General features: G+C 36.3%; 1 protein-coding gene across 1 annotated transcript in view; it reads right to left on the bottom strand.

The window, feature by feature from the left end:
* Positions 1-5438: 5438 nt before the first annotated feature.
* The window catches only part of FUT9 (fucosyltransferase 9), a 251541-nt gene continuing 229714 nt past the window's right edge, over positions 5439-27265 (bottom strand). The window contains exon 3 of the mRNA XM_053592664.1: positions 5439-8469. Coding sequence (XP_053448639.1) covers positions 7382-8461 — 1080 coding nt within the window. The 5' untranslated portion in view covers positions 8462-8469 and the 3' untranslated portion in view covers positions 5439-7381. The remainder of the gene's footprint in view (positions 8470-27265) is intronic.

Below are 27265 nucleotides of genomic sequence, written 5' to 3'. Positions count from 1 at the left end.
CCTATTCACACTGCGGCCTGTTCCTCTCACCCCTCCCCTACTCAGTAATTACAGAAGTCATGAATACATGCTTCCTTCTTATGTTTGTTTCCCTTCTCCTGAAGATTATTCCTTTGGCTTGCTTAAATTTTCAGCAGTTCTTATAAGCTTTCTGCTAAACATTTCAGAGTTTTACAACTGAAATTATGAAAATACTTCTGGATTCCTGATAATTGTCTTTTGTAAAAATAAAAGATAATAGTTGAACACTTATTATCTGGTCACTTGAATATAATTTCATTTGTCCTTACCAAGAAACACATCAGAAATATGTTACCTCTTTTTTACAGATGCAAAATCTGAGTCTAAGAGAAGCCAAGTAACTTGAATATAGCTAGTGAATGGCAGAGCTTGAATTCGATTTTAAACTGTGGTCCTCAAAAATCCATGTGCTACAACTAATTGCCATATCTTAATTGAAAATTACCTTCTACCAATCAGGCAAGGACTTTGGAATCCAGGAAAAGTGATCTCAGAAACAGACACAATAGATAAGCAGGTCATAGAAGCAAAGATCCTAACAACTGTTTAGTTCAGTCTTTCATGTTGCAAAATATAAACATGCAGTTAGAACCTAGGAACAGAAAGAGGGATACTCTTATAGTTCCTCTAGCCCAACAACTGTTGGTGTCTGTTGTGGGTACTGGTGGTTCCTAGAGGGGGCCTCCTCTTAGTAAGTAGTATCACCTGTTTGCCTTCCGGGTTCCTCCTCAAACAAATGGGTCAGATCTCTTGAGGTGGGACTTGGATATCCACAATTTTAAAGCCTCTCCAGATGATTCTAATGTGTATTCAGATTTGAGAGTTACTGCTACAAGCCACACACATCTTGAAAGAATTCCGTCTGTAGAGTATAGACAGTCTGCTCCAAATCATGAAATTGGTTACTGAGCTCCATGCTCATGCATAAAATATGGTAATTAAGCTTGAAGTAGAGGAGTACTTCATCTCATATTACATAAGTAAAACAATACTTCCCATTGAACAGGTGGGATGCAAATTTCAAAGTTGGTAACATCAGAACCATCTGGGGAGATTTTAAAAATAAAGATTTCAGGTCCCATCTCAGACCCAAGACTCAGTTATCATTAACAGTCTTTCAAGTGATTCTTATGTAGCTAATCTAGGAAGTCCCAAAGACATAAGTGTGTTTGAGAACCACTGATTTAGGATAGAATGGTTCATCAAGTATAGCAGGAACAGAAAAATTTAGCAAATATATTAACAAAAACACACTTTTTTATTTGAAGAGATTTCAATTGTATGGGGCACCGCACAGGAATCGGTATTGTTAATAAATACCTTTAGGAACACTGCTTTGAGTAACACCTGCCAAAAGCTTTGGAAAATTTCATTTTGAATCAAAGTATCTTCAAGGTAGATAAAGTACATGAACACATATTAACCTTGAATTTAAAAATAACAATTTTCTGAATGCGTTCAGTCTAGCTTACTCCCATCCTGGCTAGGGATGGCCTTATAGGTTTCCACTGTCTGCTTGTACTTTTTACATCAATCAATATTTCGTTAAATAGATTATTTTAATGACCAGAAAGGATAGAAAGGTCTAAAATACTTCAAAATAATGCTCAATAATTGGTTGGTTTTCTGTAGGTAATTAAGTTTTCAGTGAGTAGTGAGTTCAAAAGACACAGGTAGACGATGAAGGAGGGGGATGGAAATCAAGAAGGAAGATTAGTTCATTGAGAATTTGCTATATTCCAACTCCAGGCTCTTCCCACAGTATCAGCTTAAACAGTTTTAAATGTCTATGTAGAGAAATAAGAGGAAAATCTGTTTGAAATATTTACCTTCAAAAATTATTTTGAGATGGCCATTTAAATGTCATTTGCAATCTTAGACAAGAGAATAATAGTGGTAGAAGGAACCTTACGAACAACAAAGTCCTGAGAGGTTAACTGGCTTTCTCAAAACTATCATTTGTTGAACTAACGACATTCATATTTCTGGTTTAGCGGGCTATCTCTCCTTTAGGTTATGTTAACTGTTTTATACAATGAGTATGACTATAGATACATTCAATATGAATTACTAAGAAGGAGAACACTCTGGATAGCAGTGAAGCTTACCTCATTTGCAAAATGTTACAAAATCTCTAGATCAATAGATATCCAGGAAAAAGAATAATCTTAATTGACTGATCTTTGTAATAACATGGAATGAAGTTAGGGAGGAAAGAAACTATATTTCTCTCCATGCATAGTTTGATGTTAAGTATCTGCCCTTCATAGTGCTTGTACTCTATACTCTCCTTAAATACAAAATTTCTTTCCTATTAGAAACAGTTGGTGTGCTGTTAATATTTGAATAGAATGTTAACCTGGTCCAAATCCTCTTTAATCTTTCTTGCAATGTTGTTTCTTTTGGGGCTTTAGCTCATGGTGAAACAAGTATACCTTCCTTCTGCATCCAAGCAGCAAACTAACTAATAAAATAAATATAAAAATTACCTCCAATTTGCACCAATAAGCTGGTACTGTCACCACATTTAAAAATATATATTTTCCAGGATCACTAAGACATTCATTTATTGTTCAACAAGTAACTCTTGACACCCTCCTTTGTATTAGGTACTGTGCTTATCCTTTAGAGTCTGAGTTTTGCTATATTTAACAGCTTGATTATAATTTGTTAAGAAGTTCTCAGCGTTGGGGCGGCGCCTGTGGCTCAGTCGGTAGGGCGCCGGCCCCATATGCCGAGGGTGGCGGGTTCAAACCCGGCCCCGGCCAAACTGCAACCAAAAAATAGCCGGGCGTTGTGGCGGGCGCCTGTAGTCCCAGCTACTCGGGAGGCTGAGGCAAGAGAATCCCTTAAGCCCAGGAGTTGGAGATTGCTGTGAGCTGTGTGAGGCCACGGCACTCTACCGAGGGCCATAAAGTGAGACTCTGTCTCTACAAAAAAAAAAAAAAAAAAAACAAAACAAAGAAGTTCTCAGCGTGAGATCAGAGTTAAGGGAACTCAAAGACATGATCAAGCACAAAGTCTTAATGTGAGGATGTAAAACTTATTTCAGAAGCATTAATTCATGCAAAAAATGTTTTCTAGGTGATTACCTTAAGACTCATGGGATCAAGAATGAAAATAGGTGGGCAAAAAAAAAATATTATGTAGCACAGTTTCCTTTTCTTTTCATATTTAACCTCCAATGGAGGCAAGAATTTAAAGGCTCAGCAAATATTTCCTAAATACTCTGTGACTTTATACATTAAATGCTCTTGAGCTTTCTATGCCCTCACAATAGAAAATATTTCTGTACATTCTCTGATTATCGTGTTTTTACAGTAAATATAAAAATTCTGAATGCATACTGGTTTCTCACTAGGACTTTTTCCAGTTCTACTTCATATTGTAGAATTATAGCTGTCATAAACACATATGACAGTGATGTCTTTCTTTTTCAGAATATAATACTGATGGCTGTGGAAAATTTAGTATATGTTCTTAATAAGGCCTATAATAATATTTAAATATTTTTACCAAGGCCTATAATAATTAATGTCTAAATATTTAGACCATTGAAGGTAGTAGCTTTTTGATATTTTGAAATAAAATATTTTAAAAGGTCTATTTTTATGCCCAAAATTAATAACATGTAATGATTACTATAAGGCATAATTATAAGATTTTATAACCAGTAGAAAACCAATTTTGTCAAATCAATATATCTTTTGCATGAAATATCCTTCAAAGAATTGTAATCCACAGGATTTATTGAAGGAGTGGCTGAGAACCACCCACTTACTTGAGGGCTGCATTTTACATAAATGCAGTGAAAGCCCATTTCCTTCTGCTAAAGTTCAACTCCTAAAACACTTAAACCAGAAACAATGCTATCAAGTTTGAGATTTGTTTATTGAATACCTTCAAAAGTCAAAGCTCTGCATAGAGTATGCCATCCTATAGGCCCTAAATACCAGTAAGACTTTTGCATATAGGAACTGAGATATATTTCTATAATAAGGAGAGAATGTGATGAAAAAATGAGATTAAAAGAGACAGGATTCTCAAATTCTAATCCTAATTATTGTCACTAGTTGTTGTGAATGTGTGTGCATGTATGTGTGTCAACATGTGTCTTGAACAAGTAATATCTCTGGATTTAGTTAACTCATAAATAGAAGAGAATAGTTTATAAACATTGCTATAATTCTTTCTACCCCTAAAACTCAGAAATTAATGGACCCTGAACTGAATGGTTCAGTTGAGTCATTAGTTTTTACACTTCAGATTCAGAAAACGTATTCTTCTGGGACATGGTAATGGGTTTTCAATGTACCAGGTAGTCAATTAGTAGTACTGCTAGTAGTTGGATCATATTATTAGCACATGATTATAGTCACAGTCCAAGATACAGTGTAAATTCACAGTCAGCAACAAAGGCAACTGCCCTCAGCTCTCTCAATTTGTTTAGCAATGCATCCTCTAGAGATCCCTATACTTTTTATAGGCCAAAAATGACAAAGTAAATGCAAATATATGAATTTGAATATTTTAACACTAAAATAAATGTGGGAAGAGATCTTTACTTATCTAGAAGGGCATCCATACAGATGTATTAATTCTTAATGCAGCATGGTTAGAAGGGGTAAAATAAAGAGAATCTACATTAGGTCAAATGAGTAGACTGGGTTTGGAGCTCAGAAATGTGGAAACTTGCTAGATAATTGAGGAAATTTGCTACTTGTCATTAAATCAGTAGCGACCCATATAGGCTCCATTGAGATGAATATATTCATAAACGCAGACTTGGGCTGGAAGTGAAAGGAAGCTTTCACATGTGTGTCCACTTAATTGCAAACGCCTTTAAGGCAGTAATGGTACCTGTCATTTTATCTCTGTGGTAATGAGGGTACTGCCTGACACACTGCACACGTGTACAATTATGGCTAAAGAAATGAACCTGGGGATCAAACAATCCTGTATCTAGGATTACTCCTTTGCTCAAATTTTTTCCGGTGGCAGGGTAAGCTCATTCTCTTTACAAGGCAGTCTGGATTGTTGAATATATCTCCTTTTTACTGAATCAAAATTTACTTTTCTCTCTAATTTCTATCTGATATAGAACATCATGGATTTGAGTTCTGCTGATATCAAAATGTAATAGGACTGTTAGAATAAGACACGAATAGACCCAAATGGAGAAATATCTTAATTGTTTTAAGGATTTTTGGCTTAACTGGAATAAAGCCATTAAAGATTCTTTTGAGGACTCCCTTCCTCGAAGAATCATTACCATTCCATCTTTTCTCACATGCTATCTCTGCTTCTCTCCAGTTCTCCTTTTCTTTAAACTTATAGAAGAAAATACTGTAGACAACTCCAAATTAAGGAATAAATTCTGAAAAAATTTAGTGTTATGATAGGTTTATTTGGTTTTCTAAAGCCCTCATCAAATGTGCTATGTATAAACAGTTACTAAAATGGAACATAAGACATCACTTCAATTAGGACCTCTAATGTAAAACTGACACTTTACTGTAACAAAAATTTTCCCATGACTTCTAATGCCATGTATTTATTCATTCAATAAATCTTAATTTATATCCTACTCTGTATTATCATTGTGTGTTTCCTATAGATCTCCATTTTATTAAGTTTAATATCTTATATTTAATACCTTGATGATAATTTCATTTACAGTCTCTTAAGTGATAGAACCAAAATCAACTGATAATGATGACTTAAATGGTATGTCTATTTATTTGTCTATATAGTAAAATAAAACTGTGTTAGGTATTGGGACTTCAGAAAAAAAATATTTTAAATTGATAAGTAATAGCCAAGTCATGGAAGAAGCCCAAGTGCCCATTGACCCATGAATGGATTAATAAATTGTGGCATATGTTATACCATGGAATATTATGCAGCCTTAAAAAAAGATGGAGACTTCACCTCTTTTACATTTACATGGATGGAGCTGGAACATATCCTACTTAGTAAAGTATCTCAAGAATGGAAGAAAAAATAACCAATGTACTCAGTACTATTATGAAACCAATTTACAATCACTCACGCTTTCATATGAAGAATAGATCACAACTATGGCCCAAGATGGAGGAGGGAGGAGAGGGAATGAGAGGGGCGGGGGGAGTTCAGATCCAGGGAGGGTGAATGGTGGGATCACACCTATGGTGCAAAATGCAAGGGTACATGTTGGATCTATTAGTATAGAGTATAAATGTCTTAACACAATAATTAAGTAAATGAAATGAGGTATATATTAACCAGTGTGATGTAAACATTCCTAATTCTATATGAAATCAGCACACTGTACCCCATAAATGCATTAATGTATATATGATCTATGTGTTTAGGATTTAATAAAAAAATAAAAAACAAACAAAAAAGAAAAAACCCCCAAAATCCCCAAATAAATTGATAATTAAAAATTATTCATAATAGTACCATATATAAAATAGTAAATTGCACAAGAAATTTATGTCCACCTTGTATTTATAGATATCCAATATCTGTTTTCTTTGTTATGTGAGGAAATTACTTATTTTATTACAATAGTGAGTATTATCAGTGTCAGGAAGAGAATGGTAGAACTGTCTTAGATTTTATTAAATGTCATTAGGACTATTTTCCAGGTACTGAAAATTATAACACATTAGATATTTAAAAATACTTAAATAATTTACTCGAGATCATAAGAATAAGTAGCTGCATTTGCAAGTCAGCTTAATGAAAATAAATGGGAAGTCTAATATCTTCCTGAATAGAACAATACTGCTTCACATCTTTCTTATTCACTACCTGAATAATTCTGCCTTCACAAATGTGGAAAATAGGTAAAAAATAGATCAAATAGAGACAATTATACACTTGGCTCAACTTCAAAGTCAGAAAAGTTAGGACTCAATTGCAATATGTTCTTTTCTTTGTTACAGTATGTAAACTTGGAAAGACTGATTATAATACTTAGTGAAAATCATTCACATTTTAAGATGAGGATCTTTATCTCCGAAATAGATTAAATAGCTGATCAACATAGAAACAATAATCAAATCACAAACTTATATTATGGACAATTACAAAACTGTGAAACTGTGAATAAAAAATGTTTACAAATGATATGAAGAATATATTATTTTGCCACGAACATAATTAGGTATATACAGGATAATTTAAAACCAAATGGAATGACTGCATATGCTGAACTTTTTAAAAATTACCACCAAAATATACATGTTACTCAAGAGAGGATGGTAAAAATAAATTGTGACACAAAAGTAGAGTATTTTTTCTTTTCTTATCTTCAAAACTTGGAAGATATTACAACAAAATGTTTTACCTAGTGTGCGAATGATGAAAAATTTTAATTCCAAAACCATTTCTCTAAATTACCAACAGACTTATATTCCTGGTGCCTTTTCACATGATCACAAGCCAAGCATGCATGTGATTCCCAAAATCGTGGAAGATTTACAGTGAAATCCTTCCTCCAGTTAAAGTAACTAAGGTATAACTTATTGTTTTTATCAACTTCTTTCAGATACTTTGCTAGCTCACTGGGAGAGTTATAATCTTCCACATGAATGAATGAATCTGCAGGAATATAATTCTCATAGTTTTCCCTAGAGGGCCCAAGAACAACAGGAACAGAGCCAGCCAGAAAAGCATTGTAAAGCTTTTCTGTGATGTAATCTTTGTGGATTGAATTTTCAAAAGAAAGGTAAAATTTACAAGTGGATATGGTAGGAATCAAATTTTTATCATTGACATATTCTCCAAATGCTTGCCCATAGGTATGGATTTCAATGCTTTTGCTTAGCTCATTGTAATACTTGACCCTGGCATGCTCAGGATTCCAGTTACTTACAACCCAGCACACCAATTTCTCTTTACTTGGCACTTCAAACACGAAGGGGTTGGTGCTCACTGTCAAGAAGCCATAAGGCACTTGGATGTCTGAGTCACGGCGGTAAGTCAGAGTCAGGTTGAACAAGTGCTCGATACCACTCTTTTGAGGAGTGTGAGTTGGTGATTCCAAATTCATCCAAATCCATTTCTGGAAGGGTGGCCTAGCTTGCTGAGGTAAATTAGTCAGATCCCAACTGATGTCTCGGTGATGGATCAAAACTGCATGAGACTTGTTATACAGTGAACGGTCTGTTGTGAGATGGCATCCTTGGATATTGAACATTGCTTGGCAGGATGTAAGGTCAAAGGTCTGCCCAAACGGCCACACCCACACCAGAATGGTAGTTTCATTAAAATAATCAGTTTTGGTGGAGAAGAAATTTTTCATTTTCAGCACAGAGCTGGCTGACTCCATTGGACTGAAGATCCAGCTGTTGGTGGGCTTGATGTAAATGAGCAGACACGCCATGAAGCAGCCCAGGACAACGCAGACAATTAAGAATGGGCGGAGAATTCCTTTGGATGTTGATGTCATAGTTTTTTCTGTGAAACAGAGAAAGACGAAGGGGTGGGTAGGGGCAGAGAACAAGAGATAATCATACTAACAATACGAGATAAACATGTGGTACATTCTAAAATATCCTTAATCACAAAACTCAGCTGAATTTTCCTTTTCAATAATTTCAAACCATTGAGAGAAATAGAAGCCAAGAAACTGCTTTTAAAAGGAAGTTTCCCATACACTCTTCCCTACAAATAATGATTCAGAATTGGTTCTAAATGTACCAACATATCTTCAAGCCAAGTAACGTTTTTTTCAATGCTATGCCTACCTTTTCTATTTTTATTTGCTTGTAGAAAACTAGTACCACATAATGTTATCACCAAACCCATGACTAAGATTTTTAGTATTCTGAAAGCACATCAGATTGATGAACATTTCCCAGCTGATGCAATAACTTACTAGTATTATTGAGACTCTAATATAACTTTGAAGTTCAGATGGAATTCAATTCCTTTTTCAAAGGAAAAAGTTATGTTTTTATTCCTTGGCATAAATTTATCTTCATTGTTTACATACATATCAGTATAGTCATCTAGTAAAAAACAGCAACTTATATACAATTAAATAAGTTCACTGATGTAAAATTTCAATACATTTAAATACTTCATTGTCTTATTTTTATTCCCTTTTTAAAACCATTTTCTTTGTTTAGTTTATTAGAACATCCAGTATCTACAAAGACATAAAAATCAAATGTTCTATTGGTATCACAAAAATGTCCTTACTTGTGTATTGGGTGGTATTGGGGCTTTAAAAAATTATTTTTTTGTATTAAAATGTTATTGGTATTGTAAAAGTAAAGTAAATGGATTCTCAAAAGAGTTATATTTTTGGAGAACAATTTTGATCTCATAAATTTTAGCAGATTATAGCTAAAATGTTAAGGCTTTTTTTTTTTTTTAACAGCATCTACAAGGTTTTCCTCTTTGACATTCATGCCTCTTTATGGATATGAACCTAAAGATATAACATGTAATGTATTTGTGGAACTGTTTCTTGATCAATTTCTTACTGAGCCTCTCAAACTCATACTGTTCTTCTCACCAGAAAAATATGACCTATCAACGTCAGATTCATTAAAGTATTTCATAATTTTGATAAAATTGGTATAGAAAAATTAGATGTTTTCTCCAGAAAAGGGAGAGATTGTCCTTCATTTAATTACATAACTGTATATGTACATTTAAATATCATATTCGTTTGCCATGTAGATTTTCTTAAAGCATATGACATTCTCTGAGTAGTGAAGCCTGATTGTAAGTCCAAAGATTAGAGAAATTGCATTCTAGGACATGCCCAGAACAGAAATTTTGGTGGCTTTCTGTAGTTATTCAGTCCTATAGTCAATAGCACAAGGAAAATAGAAAATTCAAAGTATTAAATCTGTCCAGTAATTAAACTACTAATTAATTCTTGGACTACAGAGAAAATCAGGATGGAATTAAGAAAGAACTCTCAATTATTCAGGATTAAATGATATTGAAGGCACTAATGGCCACATTTTGTAGTATGGTAGAACAGTGCTTAGAAGGAAATTTACAGGCTTGCACATTCTTTAGGAAATTAATCAATTGATAGGTCAAGAATCTAGACAAAGAAGAATGGCATAAAGTTAAAGAAATAAGAAGAAAAAAATTAAGGAACAGAAATTTGAGATGATTAATGATGTCCCGAGTTTTGAAAATATTAAAATAAACTTCAGGCAATGAAAATAAAGAAAAAAGGATAAATTCAAATTTAATATCAAAATGGTAAATAATTATTGATTTAACATAGGTGAAAAATTAGAAGCAACAATTTTGAGTAGGGTCAGAAGAGATCAAACTTTCGCTCTTCACAGATGATATGATTGAATATCTGGAAAACACCAGGGATTCTACTACAAAACTCTTAGAAGTGATCAAGGAATACAGCAGCGTCTCAGGTTACAAAATCAACATTCATAAATCGGTAGCCTTTATATATACCAACAATAGTCAAGCTGAAAAAACAGTTAAGGGCTCTATTCCATTCACAGTAGTGTGAAAGAAGATGAAATATTTGAGAGTTTATCTAACAAAGGACGTGAAAGATCTCTATAAAGAGAACTATGAAACTCTAAGAAAAGAAGTAGCTGAAAATGTTAACAAATGGAAAAACATACCATGCTCATGGCTGGGAAGAATCAACATTGTTAAAATGTCCATATTACCCAAAGCAATATACAATTTTAATGCAATCCCTATTAAAGCTCCAATGTCATACTTTAAAGATCTTGAAAAAATAATACTTCATTTTATATGGAATCAGAAAAAACCTTGAATAGCCAAGACATTACTCAGAAATAAAAACAAAGCAGGAGGAATCACGCTACCAGACCTCAGACTATACTATAAATCGATAGTGATCAAAACAGCATGGTACTGGTACAAAAACAGAGAGGTAGATGTATGGAACAGAATAGAGAACCAAGAGATGACTCCAGCTACTTACCGTTATTTGATCTTTGACAAGCCAATTAAAAACATTCAGTGGGGAAAAGATTCCCTATTTAACAAATGGTGCTGGGTGAACTGGCTGGCAACCTGCAGAAGACTGAAACTGGATCCACACCTTTCACCATTAACTAAGATAGACTCTCACTGGATTAAAGATTTAAACTTAAGACATGAAACTATAAAAATACTAGAAGAGACTGTAGGGAAAGCTCTTGAAGAAATCTGTCAGGGTGAGTATTTTATGAGGAGGACCCCCAGGGCAATTGAAGTAGCTTCGAAAAAATGCACTACTGGGACCTGATCAAACTAAAAAGCTTCTGCACAGCCAAGAACATAGTAAGTAAAGCAAGCAGATAGCCCTCAGAATGGGAGAAGATATTTGCAGGTTATGTCTCCGACAAGGGTTTAATAACCAGAATCCACAGAGAACTCAAACGTATAAGCAAGGAAAGAACAAGTGATCCCATCGCAGGCTGGGCAAGGGACTTGAAGAGAAACTTCTCTGAAAAAGAAAGGCACACGGCCTACAGACATATGAAAAAATGCTCATTATCCTTAATCATCAGAGAAATGCAAATCAAAACTACTTTGAGATATCATCTAACTCCAGTAAGATTAGCCCATATCACAAAATCCCAAGACCAGAGATGTTGGCGTGGATGTGGAGAAAAGGGAACACTTCTACACTGCTGGTGGGAATGCAAATTAATACCTTCCTTTTGGAAAGATGTTTGGAGAACACTTAGAGATCTAAAAATAGATCTGCCATTCAATTCTATAATTTCTCTACTAGGTATATACCCAGAAGACCAAAAATCACATTATGATAAAGATATTTGTACCAGAATGTTTATTGCAGCCCAATTTATAATTGCTAAGTCATGGAAAAAGCCCAAGTGCCCATCGATCAGGAATGGATTAATAAATTGTGGTATATGTACACCATGGAATATTATGCAGCCTTAAAGAAAGATGGAGACTATACCTCTTTCATGTTTACATGGATGGAGCTGGAACATATTCTTCTTAGTAAAGTATCTCAAGAATGGAAGAAAAAGTATCCAATGTACTCAGCCCTACTATGAAACTAATCTATGGCTTTCATATGAAAGCTATAACCCAGTTATAACCTAAGAATATGGGGAAGAGGGAGAGGGAGGGGGAGGATGGGTAGAGGGAGAGTGATTGGTGGGATTACACCTGCAGTGCATCTTACCAGTGTACATGTGAAACTTAGTAAATGTAGAATATAAATGTCTTAACACAATAACTAAGAAAATGCTAGGAAGGCTATGTTAACTAGTGTGATGAAAATGTGTCAAATGGTCTATAAAACCAGTGTATGGTGCCCCATGATCGCATTAATGTACACAGCTATGATTTAATAATAATAAAAAAATGGAAATAAAAACAATTTTGAGTAATTTTCTGTTAATAAATTTGCAAGATGGCTGGGTTCAGTGGCTCATACCTATAATCCCAGCACTCTGGGAGGTGAGACCAGCCTGAGCTAGAATGAGACCCCATCTCTTAAAAAAAAATAGCCATGTGTTGTTGTGGTGGGCATCTGTAGTCCCAGTTACTTAGCAGGCTGAGGCAAGAGAATCGTTTGAGCCCAAGTGTCTGAGGTCTCTGTGAGCTATGACACCATGGCACTCCACCAAGGGCGACAAAGTGAGACTCTGTATCAAAAAAAAAAACAAGAAAAAGTGAAAGATGATTAAATGAATGGTTGTATTTTTGCACCACCAGAGACATACCAACATTGGCATAAGAAGAAATAAATTCTGATTAAACAAAGAAAAGTTAAAGAAATGGAATTCATAAACAGCAAACAACTGAAAATAAACATTAGGCCTAGATGGTTTTGTAAGACTTGCTATCAACATGTCAATCAATAGGGAATAATGTCCCACTTTTATTTTTTTCCTTAACAAATCATTCTAGAAAATAGAAAATAAGAAAAGAAATCTACCTCATTTTTATGAGGCAGATTATAATCTTTTTACTCATAAAATATGTAGAATGTATTTTAAGACATTAATTGTACTTTTGAACACAGATGCCAAAATACAAAAATTTAACAATAAAGAATATTAAAATATAATGTGATTCAAAGGTAAGTTTGCGGGAGTTTATTTAGATTTGACCGTACTTAATAAATTTAACTAAGACACTATCTCAATTTTGTCTAGACCTTGGGATTTACAGACTTAAAAATCTTATTGGAAGGGTCTTCTTTTCATCGGAACAACATTAATCTTTAAAATATACATGAGTATTAAAGGTTGTCTGTGTATGCAGTGTTTTCTTTCCATGAGACCAATGTTTAATGATTTTTAGAAACACTATAATTGAAAGTTTCCTTAAATCTTTTTAAAATTGAAGTGCAGTGGCAAAACCTCACTAAATAAATGATGTCAGTTCAATATAATCAAGTTAAAGCTGTAATAGCCACCATTTAGAAAAGGCTCACTCTCTGCTAGGCTCTGTGCCAAGCACTTTACACACATCATCTCCTTTAATCCTCCTGGAATCCCTATGAAGGAAGGAATCTTTCCCCACTCCTTCACAGATGAGAAAATTGAAGGCTGGAGATAGAGTAACTAACTTAACCATTGGGTTGTGCTCTTTCTTGGCTTCTATAACCTTCTTTGAGGAGCACTTACATCTACTCATTATACTCCCAAAGAAACTGAGGCCCCACATGGTTATGAAACTTAGAAATTTGCCCAAAGTCACACAGTAAGTGACAGAGCATACCTTTTAAACCCTGCCCACCCAGCTCTGAAGTCTGGGTATTTGATGACATTTTAGATCACTGATTACCCAGATTGCAGCCACATTATGCAATTATCTTGGTAATACCAGAATGTAAACTCCATGAAGGGCTTTGTTTTCTTCACTGATGTGTCCTCATCACCAGAATATAGTCCACTAGGTGATTAATGAATGTTATATGTTATACAAATGAATGGCTGAATCGCTGAGTCCCATTTATCTGCAAGGCACTATGCTTGCTAGGTAACTAGATACACCAAAATGAACAAAATGTGAATGAATGAAAATGTGCTTGGTTGACTTCTCTGTGCATTAGGTAGGTAACCTGCACATAATATCTGCCATTAAAATGGGCATATAGGTAATCCTAGTATAAGATGACAGAATCTCCCAGTTTTGCCACCCTGTTGTGTCTCAAATTTGGCATTTACCCAGAACTTTTCCCTCTTTTTTAGCCTAATGAGGAAGAATCGGGCACTAGGCAGAAACAATGCTCCTTCCACTGCATGGTTCTCAGCTTTCTTGCTTCCTGGGACATTTTGCATTACTTGAGGTTCTTCTTGGTAAGTCTCTGAGCACCCTCTCTTTCAATTTTTCACTGCTGCCAGGGTCAATTACTAAATAATAGGGGCAGTTACTCAGCAACCCCTGTGTGGTACAGAGCTGTCAGAAAAGTTTGCTTCCTAGGGCCAAACTGACACCCCTTAACAGAAACCTTTTCACCTATTCCTCATAACTAAAACTTGGTTGGATACTCAACATGTCTTGAACTGTTAATCAATACAACTTATTTTTAAAATACCTGCAGCAGTGTTACTACAGTTTTCATCAGACACAGCAATAAATTTATAACATAAGCAAGTTAAAACAGCAAAAAGGATAATTAAACCCTTTCAATATTTTTAGTAGTTTCAAGTACTATGAGAGAATGTAATTTGAAGATTTTTCTATTAAAAATACCAGAATCATACTGCCTGATAAGAGTTGATAGGCATATGATTCAGTTTTTCATTAAGAGATTACCTCTAGTCATTCTTTAAGAATGCTCTACTGAATGTTAAAGAATGGAAGGGAACTTGACATGGAAAAAGTTTAAAGTTGTGATTCTCAAACCATAGACACATGTCAAGCTGTCAGGAGAAAAACGTGAAATTAAGGACAACAGGTAGCTTCTTCAGTGAGTAGTAATTCTACTCTAAGTTTTGTTTTTTGGGCTTTTTTTGGAGGAAGATATTGAACTTTTATTTTAGTTGGAAAGAACAGGAGCATACTATAGATTAGAATTCATTACTTGCCTAAAACACTGCAGCCACTGCCTATTGCTTCTATTGACGTCCCATGTCTCACACTAGGAGGGCAGTGAAGTTGGAAGAGATTTTCTCTTAGGCCATTAGTGTACTTGGGCCAACATATATGACAATCACAGTGTAGTACACTTCCTCTCTCACCTGAGATGCACGATCAAACCATTCCTAATAAGACTTTTGGTCAGTGGTGAAGACATGTAAAAGACACAGAACATTTGAAAAGAACTTTAGAACAAGTTGGGAACCCTTAAATCAACTCACATTTACTCCCAAGAGTAGAAATGAATCACTGACAAATTGAAGGGTGGATTAAATTTAGTGAAGGCCTCAAGAGCTACATCTGAAACAAAGTTTTTCTCTGACCTTCTCCCGTCTTATCTTTTGCCCCTCATTTTTTTCTGAGGCAAGCGATAGAAACTAGAATTGGTCTTCCCCAAGGCAGTCATAGACACAAGGACTCATTTTTATTTTTTTGAGACACAGTCTCCAACTGTTGCCCTGGGCAGAGTGCCAGGGTGTCATAGTTCATAGCAACCTCCAACTCTTGAGCTCAAGCAACCCTCTTGCCTCACTTTTTCTATTTTTAGTAGAGACAGGGTCTCACTCTTGGCTCAGGCTGGTCTCAAACTTGTGAGCTCAAGGAATCCACCGGCCTTGGTCTCCCAGAATGCTAGGATTACAGGAGTGAGCCACTGTGCTTGGCCACGAGGACACATTTTCTCTAAGGCCAGTCATAAAACCCAAACTCTCATTTCCCCCTGCCTTTCTGTGTGAGAACTTATAAAGAAATTTTTTGATGTACCTTGTACAATTGTAGGTCATAACACTTCCATTTCAGAGAGAGTCTTGCTCCACACCAGAGGAAGGAATGTTACTGAGAGGCCAAGAAGAATCTAAATAGACAGGTATTGCTGGGTTTCCCCACTCGGTCTACTAGCATTAGATCATACCTTTTTGTCCAGTTATATTTCCGTGTGGCTGTCTATTCTTCATTGAACCTGAGCCTAAGGATAGTTTTTCCTGTGTCTTTGAGTCTTCATTCTGTTAACTCCAGTCATATGAAACTAAGATCAAATAAATGTGTTATGCTTTTCTCTTGGTTAACTTGTGTTTGTTTAGGGATGTTTCCTCCCTCTTATGACGTAGAGGAAAGGAATCACCCTCTCTCCATTCCTACACTGATCCCATTCTCCTTTCCTCCGTAATAGTGTGCAATTTCCTAGTGAAATATTGCCTGTCTTCTGTGGACAGTCTTTGGGTCTATAAAGTAAGATATCTCCCTTTTCTCTAACCAGTGGAGAGTAGGGAATCCAGGTCATTCGCATTCTCTCTGGGACTTTAAAATTTGAGGGGAAGAGCCAACCCAGGGTGAAAAATAGAGGAGCTAATTAATCACAGAGGGCTCTCTGAAAAGATAATTATGTAAATTCTGCTACCAGGGTGTGTGGAGCTGCACTGCCTCCCACCTTCCTGGGCACAGTTCTTTCACTATTCCTTAACTTAACTTTCCGATAACTAATTATATTAGTTATAATTGGTTTCATTGTTTACAACAAACACAAACCCCACACCCCTAATAAGCAAAAAATCCAAATTATATTCTCCTCTTCTTGATTTTCTCCTCTCTTTCCAAAATCTAAAGCATGTAACTTGACTGAATCTATATTTATTTTAATTTTTAAAAGAACCAACTAAATAAACAAAAAAACCCAATTGTGTATAAATTCTCAAAACCTCATAGAAATGTTTTCACTGTATATAAACCATTGACTCTACCCAGAGTTTAGGTATTTGTTGGTATTGTCTCTCAATTATTAGTGATCTGTTTAGAAGGGTTCAAAGAATAATTAACTTGTCATATAACCATCATCATATATAGTATCATAATATTAGTATGAGATTCTGAAAAAGTCTTCTGAATACTACATTGAATGTTCATGTTAAATTTGCCTAGCTTATTTTTTTGTTGTGTTTTTCTTATTGTCTTATTTTGCTTTCACTCTTCTCCCGTGATTTTTATGCTAAGAACAGTTATGAGATTAAAAACAAAGCTGTGCACTTTCACTATTATATACCAAATTATATTTTGCTTGGAACTATGGTAAAACTTTATATATCCATCACTTCACTTTCAAAGATTCTTCTGAAGCTTCAAATTCTATTTAACTTCTCTCATGGGCATTCCTGCTCTAAGTTCCCACAATTTTCCCCATTACATTCTGAGCCAAATGCCTCCTGCCTTTGGGAGAAATCCCATTTACTTTTGGCAAGATGACACTGGTTGATCTCTGGAATGCTATTAAATTTGTGTTTCTGAACCTTCCTGAAAGATCATTAGATATAATCTCTGGTATTTCCAAGGATAAACCTGTTATATTTCTTCAAACTCTGAGGAAGGTGCCACTTAATGATACCGATTTTGGTCACTAATGATTTCCCTGAATATTACATTCTCTAGCACATACTAACAATACTGGCTTTTTTCTACAGTGGTTTCATCTTTGGACAAACTAATGAATATCCTTTTTTTTCCCTTCCATTGCTTTCATTTGTGTCTCAGACATTTGTTTCCACTTGCAATTGAGCTGCCAACTGCCACTTTTCCTGCACTGAAAATTCCTTTATTTTGGACACTTTCTACATTCACTCCCTTTGAAATTTTCTTTTCTGTTGAGGGATTAACTTCTTTTTTAGTTTGATCTTTCATCTGCTCTCTCTCCCCTCTCTACTCAATCACTAGTTTTTAATTGCTGTCATTATTCACCTCAAAAAGCTCTAGTTACTGGCTTTAGCTGCAGCTAGAGCCCTCAGATCTGACTCTGAGCCCAAGTGTAATCTGGCTCATGTTCCACCTGCCTATAGAGAATGCCCGAGAAGACAGGTCCAGGAGGCCCCTTTCTGGCATTTTCCCAGAACATGCTTTCTGCTGCCTTGAGGCCAGTCATCTTTCATAACTTGGCTGTTGGCACTTTCTATAATTATTATCAAGTTTCAGTCCCTAACACTTAGCAAAAGAAGACCAAGGGAACCTTTAAAGTAAAACGCGAAAGCTCTCATTTTGGGCTGATAAATTCCTATCTTTTCTGACTTTAAAGGTAAGAATGCTTTCTTTCTACATGATAAGGGAGAGAAAGTAACCCAGGTGATTCTCCTTGACATCTCCCTATCCTTCGTTACACCCAGCCTAGCACTGAATGCTGACAATCATACCTCCTAAAAGCTCCTTAGGTTTGTTGACATCTCTGCATTTCCCTAGAGCACATGCCTATCATCTCTTGTATGGAATATTGACATTGATTTCTAAGTCGTCTGCCTGGCACCACTTTCAGTCTTTCCCATTTGTTTACAGTGATCTTCAAAGTGTGGCCGCAGGCCAGGAGCATCACATTAGCATCACCTGGATTCTGTTTTGAGTTCTCTTACCCTAACCCCACCATATGGAATCAGAGACATTGAGGTGAGGCCCAGTAGCTTGTTTTAAAGAGCCCTCTAAGTAGTTTTGATGTGCTAAAATTTAAGAATCTCTGCAATAGTGTAATGTTTCAAACCACAGATCACATGTTACCCTTTTGTTTAAGGCCACCAATGAATTTCAGATTGCATTTAAGATGAAATTAAAAAAAAAAAAAAATCTGGGCAGCGCCTGTGGCTCAGTCGGTAAGGCGCCGGCCCCATATACCGAAGGTGGCAGGTTCAAACCCAGCCCCGGCCGAACTGCAACCAAAAAATAGCTGGGCGTTGTGGCGGGCGCCTGTAGTCCCAGCTACTTGGGAGGCTGAGGCAGGAGAATCGCCTAAGCCCAGGAGTTGGAGGTTGCTGTGAGCTGTGTGATGCCACGGCACTCTACCGAGGGCAATAAAGTGAGACTCTGTCTCTACAAAAAAAAAAAAAAAATCTATGTGGCTTAACTGGTCTTAGGTGGAGGGGACACCACCTGTGTTTCCAGCCCTGCTGCATGCCACTTGTGTATTTCCATATCACTCTGCCTGTCCTGGCATGAGATCACCGCACTAGCCCTGCCTCTCCCTGGAACAGTTTCTCATTTCTTCACTGATTTTTCCTTTTCACTTCTCAGCTCTCAAGTCTGCTGGAAGTTGTGTAGGGAAGATTCCTGACAACCTCTCAACCTCCCCACAACATACTAAGTCAAAACTCTGGAGTACATTTTTGCACAGAATTTGCCACAGTAGCAACTTTATGTAGATTTGCATGAGTATATGATTAATTTCACCTCTGCTGAACTGTAACTAAGCTCATAAGGCAGAGATTGGGTCCTTTGACCTAGAGTTCAGCCCTTAGTGCCTGAATCATGCCTGCCATATTCTTGCTCTCACGATATGTTTTATGAGTGACCACGACCTAACAGTGATTGATCATTTGCAATGTTTAGGCACCAGGCTAAGACTCTAATACAAATTTCACCATTTAATCTTCAGAAAAATATATTTGTTTTTGTTCATTTGCCAAATGCGTGTGTGTGTATCTCCTCCTGTGTGCCAAGCATAGTTCTAAGCACTTTACAAATATTAAAACCTTTAAATCTCATAGCAACGATATGCACTATGAATTTCCATTTTTACAGATGAGGAAACTAACATGCATTTATTTGCCTAAGGTCACACAGTAAGTGGGCACTCAAGATTTGGACACTGGTGGCTTGACTCCATAATGTGTTCCTTTAAAAATATATATTGAGAATTGAGATTCCAGTTTACAAATTGCAAGGACGTCTATGAATTATATGAATGAAATTTTATTTTATAATATATTACTCTGGAGTCATTTGTTCATTAGAATAAACTAGATTCACTAATGCTTTCCTCTTTGCTCTCATTCTGGAAACCAATGGTCAGGACCCATGGCCTCCTGCCTGCAAGTGAGTATAGAAAGGTGAATGAGAGCAGTGAAGGAGTCCAGCTTTGTTTTATTATTGGGGGCGCTTATAAAGTCACTCAAGGAACACCAAGCTAATGACACATTAATTGCTGATTCAGGGCTGGATGACAGTTGCACCCCTGCTAGGCCCATTCCATTTCAGATGAATTCCTTATGTGCTGCTTTGTTGAGTCAGCTTTAGAAATTATCCTCAAAGAGGTTGCCTAAAAATAATTAGGGAAGACAAAAGGATGCATTTAAGTAAAAATTACAGTTATGTCCCAGAGTTTTCCACATGATACCATCAGTTAATATTTTTAAAGGATTTATTATACAAGTACTGATTTTAATCATTACTTAAAACAGAGTAAAGAATTACTTCTCTAAAAATTTGTATATTTCAAATTCCCTACATCTTAGGAGACCACTATAGCAGGTCACATACTTTTAATGACCTTATTGTGATAGTTTCATCCTTAACTGGTCTTAACACCAGGAATTTCTCTTCTTCTAAGTGTCCCATAGTTGTTTCTTCAAAAGACCAACAAAGTACTCCAGGTTGGCAGTTCCTGTCCCCACCCACCTTGTTTGTCCTCTGAAAATCCACACGGTACTCCTACTCACTGAACTCTGGGTTCTGGGCTCTGAAATTCAGCTGTCCCTGACCTCGGAACCCTGGTAGCCAGGGTTTCTGGGTTCACGTTGCAGATAAAAAATGGGCCAGCTGAGTCAAGTTTTGTTGCTGACTCTAGTAGCTCTGAATTCACTGAGCATATACAACATTTCTCTCAGAACGCTTCCCCTAATCTTTGGCCTCTAACAACCTGAGGCTTTCATCCAGTCTACAGGACAAGGCAGTGAATCGAGGGGAAATCAACTGCTTTGCCCTCCTTGGCTCTTTCCTTATACCCCTTTCTCTAGGATAATGTTCTTGCTCTTTTAGTGTGTAGTTTGTGATAGTTAATTTTATGTGTTAATTTGATCAGGCCACAGGATGCCCAAATAAATGGTTAAATGTTATTTCCATGTGGGTGCATCTTGAAGGCGTTTCTAAAAGAGATTAGTGTCAGAGTTGGTGAGCTGAAAAAAGCAGGCTGCCCTCCCTAACACAGGTATACATCATCCAATCTCTTCAGGGCCTGAATAGAGCAAAAAGGAGGAGAAAGGATGAATTTACTCTCTGCCTGACTTACTGAGCTGGTATATGGATCTTCAGTCCTCAGATCTTGTTCTCAAGCCTTCAGACCTAGAATGAAATCCACATCATGGGCTCTCTGTTGCTCAGGCTTTCAAACTACACCACCATTGTTTCTGGTTCTCCAGCTTGCAGATGGCAAATTGTGAGACTCTGCAGTCTGCATAGTCATGTAAGCCAATACCTTATAAGAAATTTCTTTCTATGTATATACCTTATAACAAATCCTTTTGATGTACATAAAATTGCTTCTATATATTCTGTATATATTAATATAATATCTTTCCTATTGGTTCTGTTTCTCTGGAGAACTCTGTTATAAAACAAGCACCATCATGAATATCAAAGGTTGTTAACAGATGCTAAGAAGAAGGCTGCAGGAGTGAGAAAGTGTCTATCTACCTATAGAAGTAAACACTGGGTTAGATGGGGCATTGCCATGGCAACATTTTCAGGCTCAGACCAAATTTTGCAGGCTGATCATCTTTTGAATTCATGTGAAACTAATTAGCACCAGCTTTACTATGATGAAATAAAAACACATCACTGTAGTTAATGAGGAACTTTTGAAACTTCAATTTACAATAAGAGAATAAACCAGTAAGAGCTAAAATAGAAAGATGAACCACAAAGAAGTCGGAGGCCTAAGAGATAATATGATGAAAGTGTAGCTGAAGAGATTTCAGGAATAAATCTAGTTTAATCAACATCCAGCTGAGTAATCCAAAAACGAACTAATTAAAATACTTAAAAGAAGATGCTATTATTAGGAGAAAGGTAGAAAAGTGGAGTTTAGAAGTAAAAATTCAAGGGTCAGAAACTGTTCATCTTAGAGAGACGAATACCTCAACCCTTGGAGGACAGTGCTTTTCTTGCATCAGGAAATTCATTTGGTTCCACAGTCTGAATGAACCACACACAAGGACCATCTAGTCCTCTTACCCTGACTTTGTTCCTAATAAACAATCTTTTGAATATTCATTTTACCAAGGAGTTATATACTCAGAAGAAAGTGCCATGTTTTGTGAATATAATAGAGAAAATCTAGGCCACCAAAAGAGAATACATCAAAAAGAGCTCTTTCGTGTTTCCTTCCCTGCCACCCCAGTGGAGCAGACATCCAGCCTCACAGCGAAGGCTGACCCTTCATTAAATTCTGGAATCTAAGTGAGTAATGTGACCTCATTTCATAGATCGTCTTTCATTTTTCCTACAGCTTCCATTTCTATGTTTGTACTGGTTGTTTTCTATCAGAATTTAAATAAAATCACATTTCTCTTATCTTTTATTTAAGAACCTCCATCCTCTCAAATAGTGCTCCCCTGATTTCTCTATCTCCATAAATGGCTATATTTTCCATATACCTGCCGAAGGCTCCAATGGGAAACCACATTTCTTTCTTCATCTCCCCTAACCAGGGCTCTCTGGTTACTACATTTAATCAGCTGAAATGCTGTAGTATTCAGTAAATCTCACTCCCTTTTCCCAGCCTATTGTCACTTCATTGTTTAAACCTGTGTTACTTATTGCCTAGATTATTGTAATGAAAAACTGTTATAACCGACACTTGCGTTGTCTTGCTCTCCTCCAATTGATATTAAACACTATGGTTTGAGTGTTCTTTTTTTTTTTTTTCCCTTTCATTGCCTCTCTTTTAAAATGAATTATTGTAAAAGTACTGTTGGGGAGGAAGGAGTTAAAACAGCTAGCTTGTGATCTCCCTATTCCCAGGGAAAAGCTCCCTGGAAATCAGAGAGAAGGGGAGTGACCTGGTCTAATCTTCCTGTAAACACAATACCTGGATCCCCACGACCACAGGCTAAGAATATTTGCTGGAAGGAGAATTCTTATCTGTGAAATACTTTGGAAAAGATGTTCTTGGTTTAGGACTGCTCACTGTAAACAAGCCTAAGCTTTGATGGATTTCTGAGGCACGGCTTCCTAGAGAATGTCACATCAACTATACAAAATGGAGATGTTTTATCACTTAGTTGCACCATTGTGTGAGGTGACAATGGGGACTTCTATTGTTGCAGATCAGAAACTGTGTTGATGTGAAGAGGAGGGTGGTGGAGGCTAGTAGTATGTTTAATGTCTCTTCCTGCCTCTTCCTTGACTGCATCCTTGAATTATTGGTAAAGCTCAGTATGAACACCTCAGTCTGATCTTCTGTATATGAACTTAAAGTTTATTGTATACAATTCTGAACACACACACACACACAAGTAAACAAGAGCATTCTACAATGCAATTTACAGATTTTTTTTTTTTTGTGGAGACAGAGTCTCACTGTACCACCCTCAGGTAGAGTGCCGTGGCGTCACACGGCTCACAGCAACCTCTAACTCTTGGGCTTACACGATTCTCTTGCCTCAGCCTCCCGAGCAGCTGGGACTATAGGCGCCCGCCACAACGCCCGGCTATTTTTTTGTTGCAGTTTGGCCAGGGCTGGGTTTGAACCCGCCACCCTTGGCATATGGGGCTGGTTCCCTACTCACTGAGCCACAGGCGCTGCCCGCAATTTACAGATTTAATGGCAGCATTTTTTCTTTCTAGTCTTCACTGTATAAATTTATATAGTTATCTTAATTATTTACCTATCTAGTTTCTCTCTCTTTCTTTGGATGATGTCTCACTCCGTTGCCTAGGCTAGAGTGCAGTGGCTTCGTCATAGCTCACAGCAACCCCAAACTCCTGGGCTCAAGACATCCTATTGCCTCAGCCTCCTGAGGAACTGTGACTATAGCCATCTGGTACAACACTCCACAGTTTTGTTTACTATTTTAGTAGAAATGGGGTCTCGTTCTTGCTCAGGCTGGTCTGGAACTGAACTCCTAAACTCAAGACATCCTCCCAGTTTGCTGGGATTACAGGTGTTAGCCACTGTGATGGGCCCTACCTAGTTTCAATTACCAACTGTGTATAATATTTTTTAAAACAATAGTGAGAAGCAAGACATAAAGATGTTTTTTCTCTGGCATTTTTTTTTTTTTTTTGCAGTTTTTGTCTGGGGCTGGGTTTCAACCTGCCACCTCCAGCATATGGGGCCGGCGCCCTACTCCTTTGAGCCACAGGTGCCGCCCAGCATTTTTAAACTTATTAGGTTGTGAGCATTTGTTCAAGTCACTAAGGAAAAAGCTTTTTTTTTTTTTCCCACAATAGCCAAGATATAAAATTAACCTACGTGTTGATGAATATATAAACTAAATGTGGTATATATACACAGTGGAATACTATTTAGCAATTAAAAAAACAAAAACTTAGGGCGGCGCCTGTGGCTCAAAGGAGTAGGGCACTGGTCCCACATACTGGAGATGGCATGTTCAAACCCAGCTCCGGCCAAAAGATTAAACTGCACACACACACACACACACACAAATGTTGGGCAGTGCCTGTGGCTCAAGGAGTAGGGCACTGGCCCCATATACTGGAAGTGGTGGGTTCAAACCCAGCCCTGGCCAAAAACTGCAAAAAACCCCCCCAAAACAAAAAACAAAGAAACAAACAAACAAAAAACCCCCACCAAAATCTTATTATACTTGGCCACATGGATGAGCCTGCAAGACATTGAGTTAAGTGACACAAACCAGATACAGAGAGATAAATACTACATGTTCTCACTCATCTGTGGAAGCTAAAAAAGTTGATCTCACAGAAGTAGGGAGTACATAGTGGTTACTAGAGGCCAGGGGAAGGGTGTGGGAAAGGGGCATCACCAAAGGTTGGTTAACAGAGTCAAAAGTATATATGTATTGAAATATCTTACTGTACTCTGTAAATATATGCACTTATGTGTCAAAAATAATAAAAGCAAAAAAGAGAAAAACCTTGATTTTTAATGGATGGATAATATTTCACAGTATAACTAATTTAACCATTCACCAATCACTGGCCATAAACAATGTTTTCCTGTTTGTTCTAATGTGAACATCACCATATGCCATTTTTACATGATGCTACAACTACAATTCTGATTATCTCGTTAAGATAGATTTAGAGAAGGGAGAAAACAAGATGAAAATTCATAAGCAATTTTAAGGATACATATACTCACAAACAGGTATGACGACTTTTATCTTTTCCTAAAGAGGAAAGAACTTTTTTTTTTTTGGCCGGGGCTGGGTTTGAACCCACCACCTCCAGTATATGGGGCTGGTGCCCTACTCCTTTGAGCCACAGGCGCCACCCAGGAAAGAACTTCTTTTATCAAATCTAGATTTACTAAGTATTATCTTTTATGATCTATGCATCTTTTTGGATTTGATAAGAAATATGTTTTGTTATTGATTTGATTTGTTAAGTTTTTGTTTTAAGTTACTTTGCTTACTAGTGAAGTATGCTGATATTTATTGTCTATTTATATTTATTTAGAAATGGATTGCCTGTTTATCTATTTCCCAAATTGTTTAACTTGCTGAATTAACTTGCTGAATTAAAGAAACTTTGTATTTGTTATATTTATCAATGTTACTATCCCTCCAATTTCATATTTGTTTCAAAGTTTTTGGTAAATTGTCCTTTGATTTTGTTTTGTATTTTTGGCATACAAAAGTTCTTAAATTTTATGTAGTGAAACATATTTTATTTACTCCTTATTTATTTCCCTTTGTATTTTGACTTAGAAAAATCTTGTAAGTAGAGATCAGTCAAATCAATATTGTTCTAATTTTTATTCATTTTATATTAAGTTTTTTAATTCCTTAGAATCATTTTCATACTGTATATATAGTGAGGAACACCATAATATATTTTTCAAATGCCTAACCAATTCTTCCCAACAATATTTATGGTATAATTTTTCCCTTGCAGACTGTTTTATGATGTTTTATGACGTTCTTGTTTGTATAAAATTTATTTTAAGATTGTCTACTTTATCCCATTTATATTTTTATTATTATAGTGTTATAACATGTTTTAAGTTATTTACATTAATTTACACTCTCATAATTATTTTCTTCAATAGCATGAGATCTGACAATTAAGTTTGTAAAGTCATCCTAGAAAAAGTGCTACATACTTCACTGCTGAGTATCACTATGGTCATCTTGGAAGTATTCCCCTTGGGAAGCTCTGCATTGACGTCAGCACTTAGTCCACTTTTCAGAGCAATTTTTCAACTTTTTCTGGAATGGTCATCAGAGCTGTCATCATATGATATTACTCTTGATATCTTGAATATTATCAAAGTGTCTTCCTTTCAATATTTCCTTTATCTTCGGGTAAAGAAAAAAGTCATTGGGGGCCAGATCTGGTGTGGGGGGGAGGTTGTTCCAGTACAGTTATTTGTTTACTGGCTAAAAACTCCCTCACAGACAGTGCTGTGTGAGCTCTTTGCTTTTGTTCATTGGTGAGCTCTCCTGGGACCACTTTTGCACACACCTTTCTCGTGTCAAGATTTTCAGTTAAGATTTTCCTGTTTCTGTTTTGATGTTGGTCTGCTATGCTTCTGATAGTCAGCTGATGGTTTTGATGCACAATTCAATAAATTTTTGCGATGTTTTAATTAGTTCTGCTCATTTATTGGCTGCTCTGACTTCTCTTCATTAGTGATACTTTCCTCTCAGAAAAACATTTAATGCATTTTTACATTGCTGTTTTCTTCATGGCATTATCTCCATAAACTTGGACTAATTATCCCTGCTTTCATTTACACTCTTGCCAAATTAAATGGGAAATTTAATGTCTGCTTATTGCCCTAATTCAAGCTCTGCCGTGTTCTTGATGGCACACAAAAACATGCAACAACATTAATGACCCCAGTCAGCAAGACACCACCACACATCATTGTGCACACAGCTAAGAGACATTGATACACCAAGGTTATGAAACCTTACCTAGCTGCTTGTACAGTGTTGCCAATGTAAGCACATGGTGGCAAGTTCACAAACTTAATTGTCAGACCTTATATATATAACCTGTTTATACTTCCAGATAATTTTAGAATTATTTTTGTAAAGTGCATCCTTAGAGAAGAAACTGAACAAATATCTAATTGTATTTATTTAAATAATTTGAAATAATATGACATGCCAAAAATGGTTCTTCTCAATAAAAACGTACTATGTTGTTCCATTAAAATTGTTCATGCTTCTGAGTCAAGATTTGTTTTCCCCCTATACAATATTGTTTTTCTAAAGTA

The sequence above is a fragment of the Nycticebus coucang genome, chromosome 5 (genome assembly GCF_027406575.1).
Source record: "Nycticebus coucang isolate mNycCou1 chromosome 5, mNycCou1.pri, whole genome shotgun sequence".
Taxonomy (NCBI): domain Eukaryota; kingdom Metazoa; phylum Chordata; class Mammalia; order Primates; family Lorisidae; genus Nycticebus; species Nycticebus coucang.
This window is presented reverse-complemented; position numbering and strand designations above follow the sequence as displayed.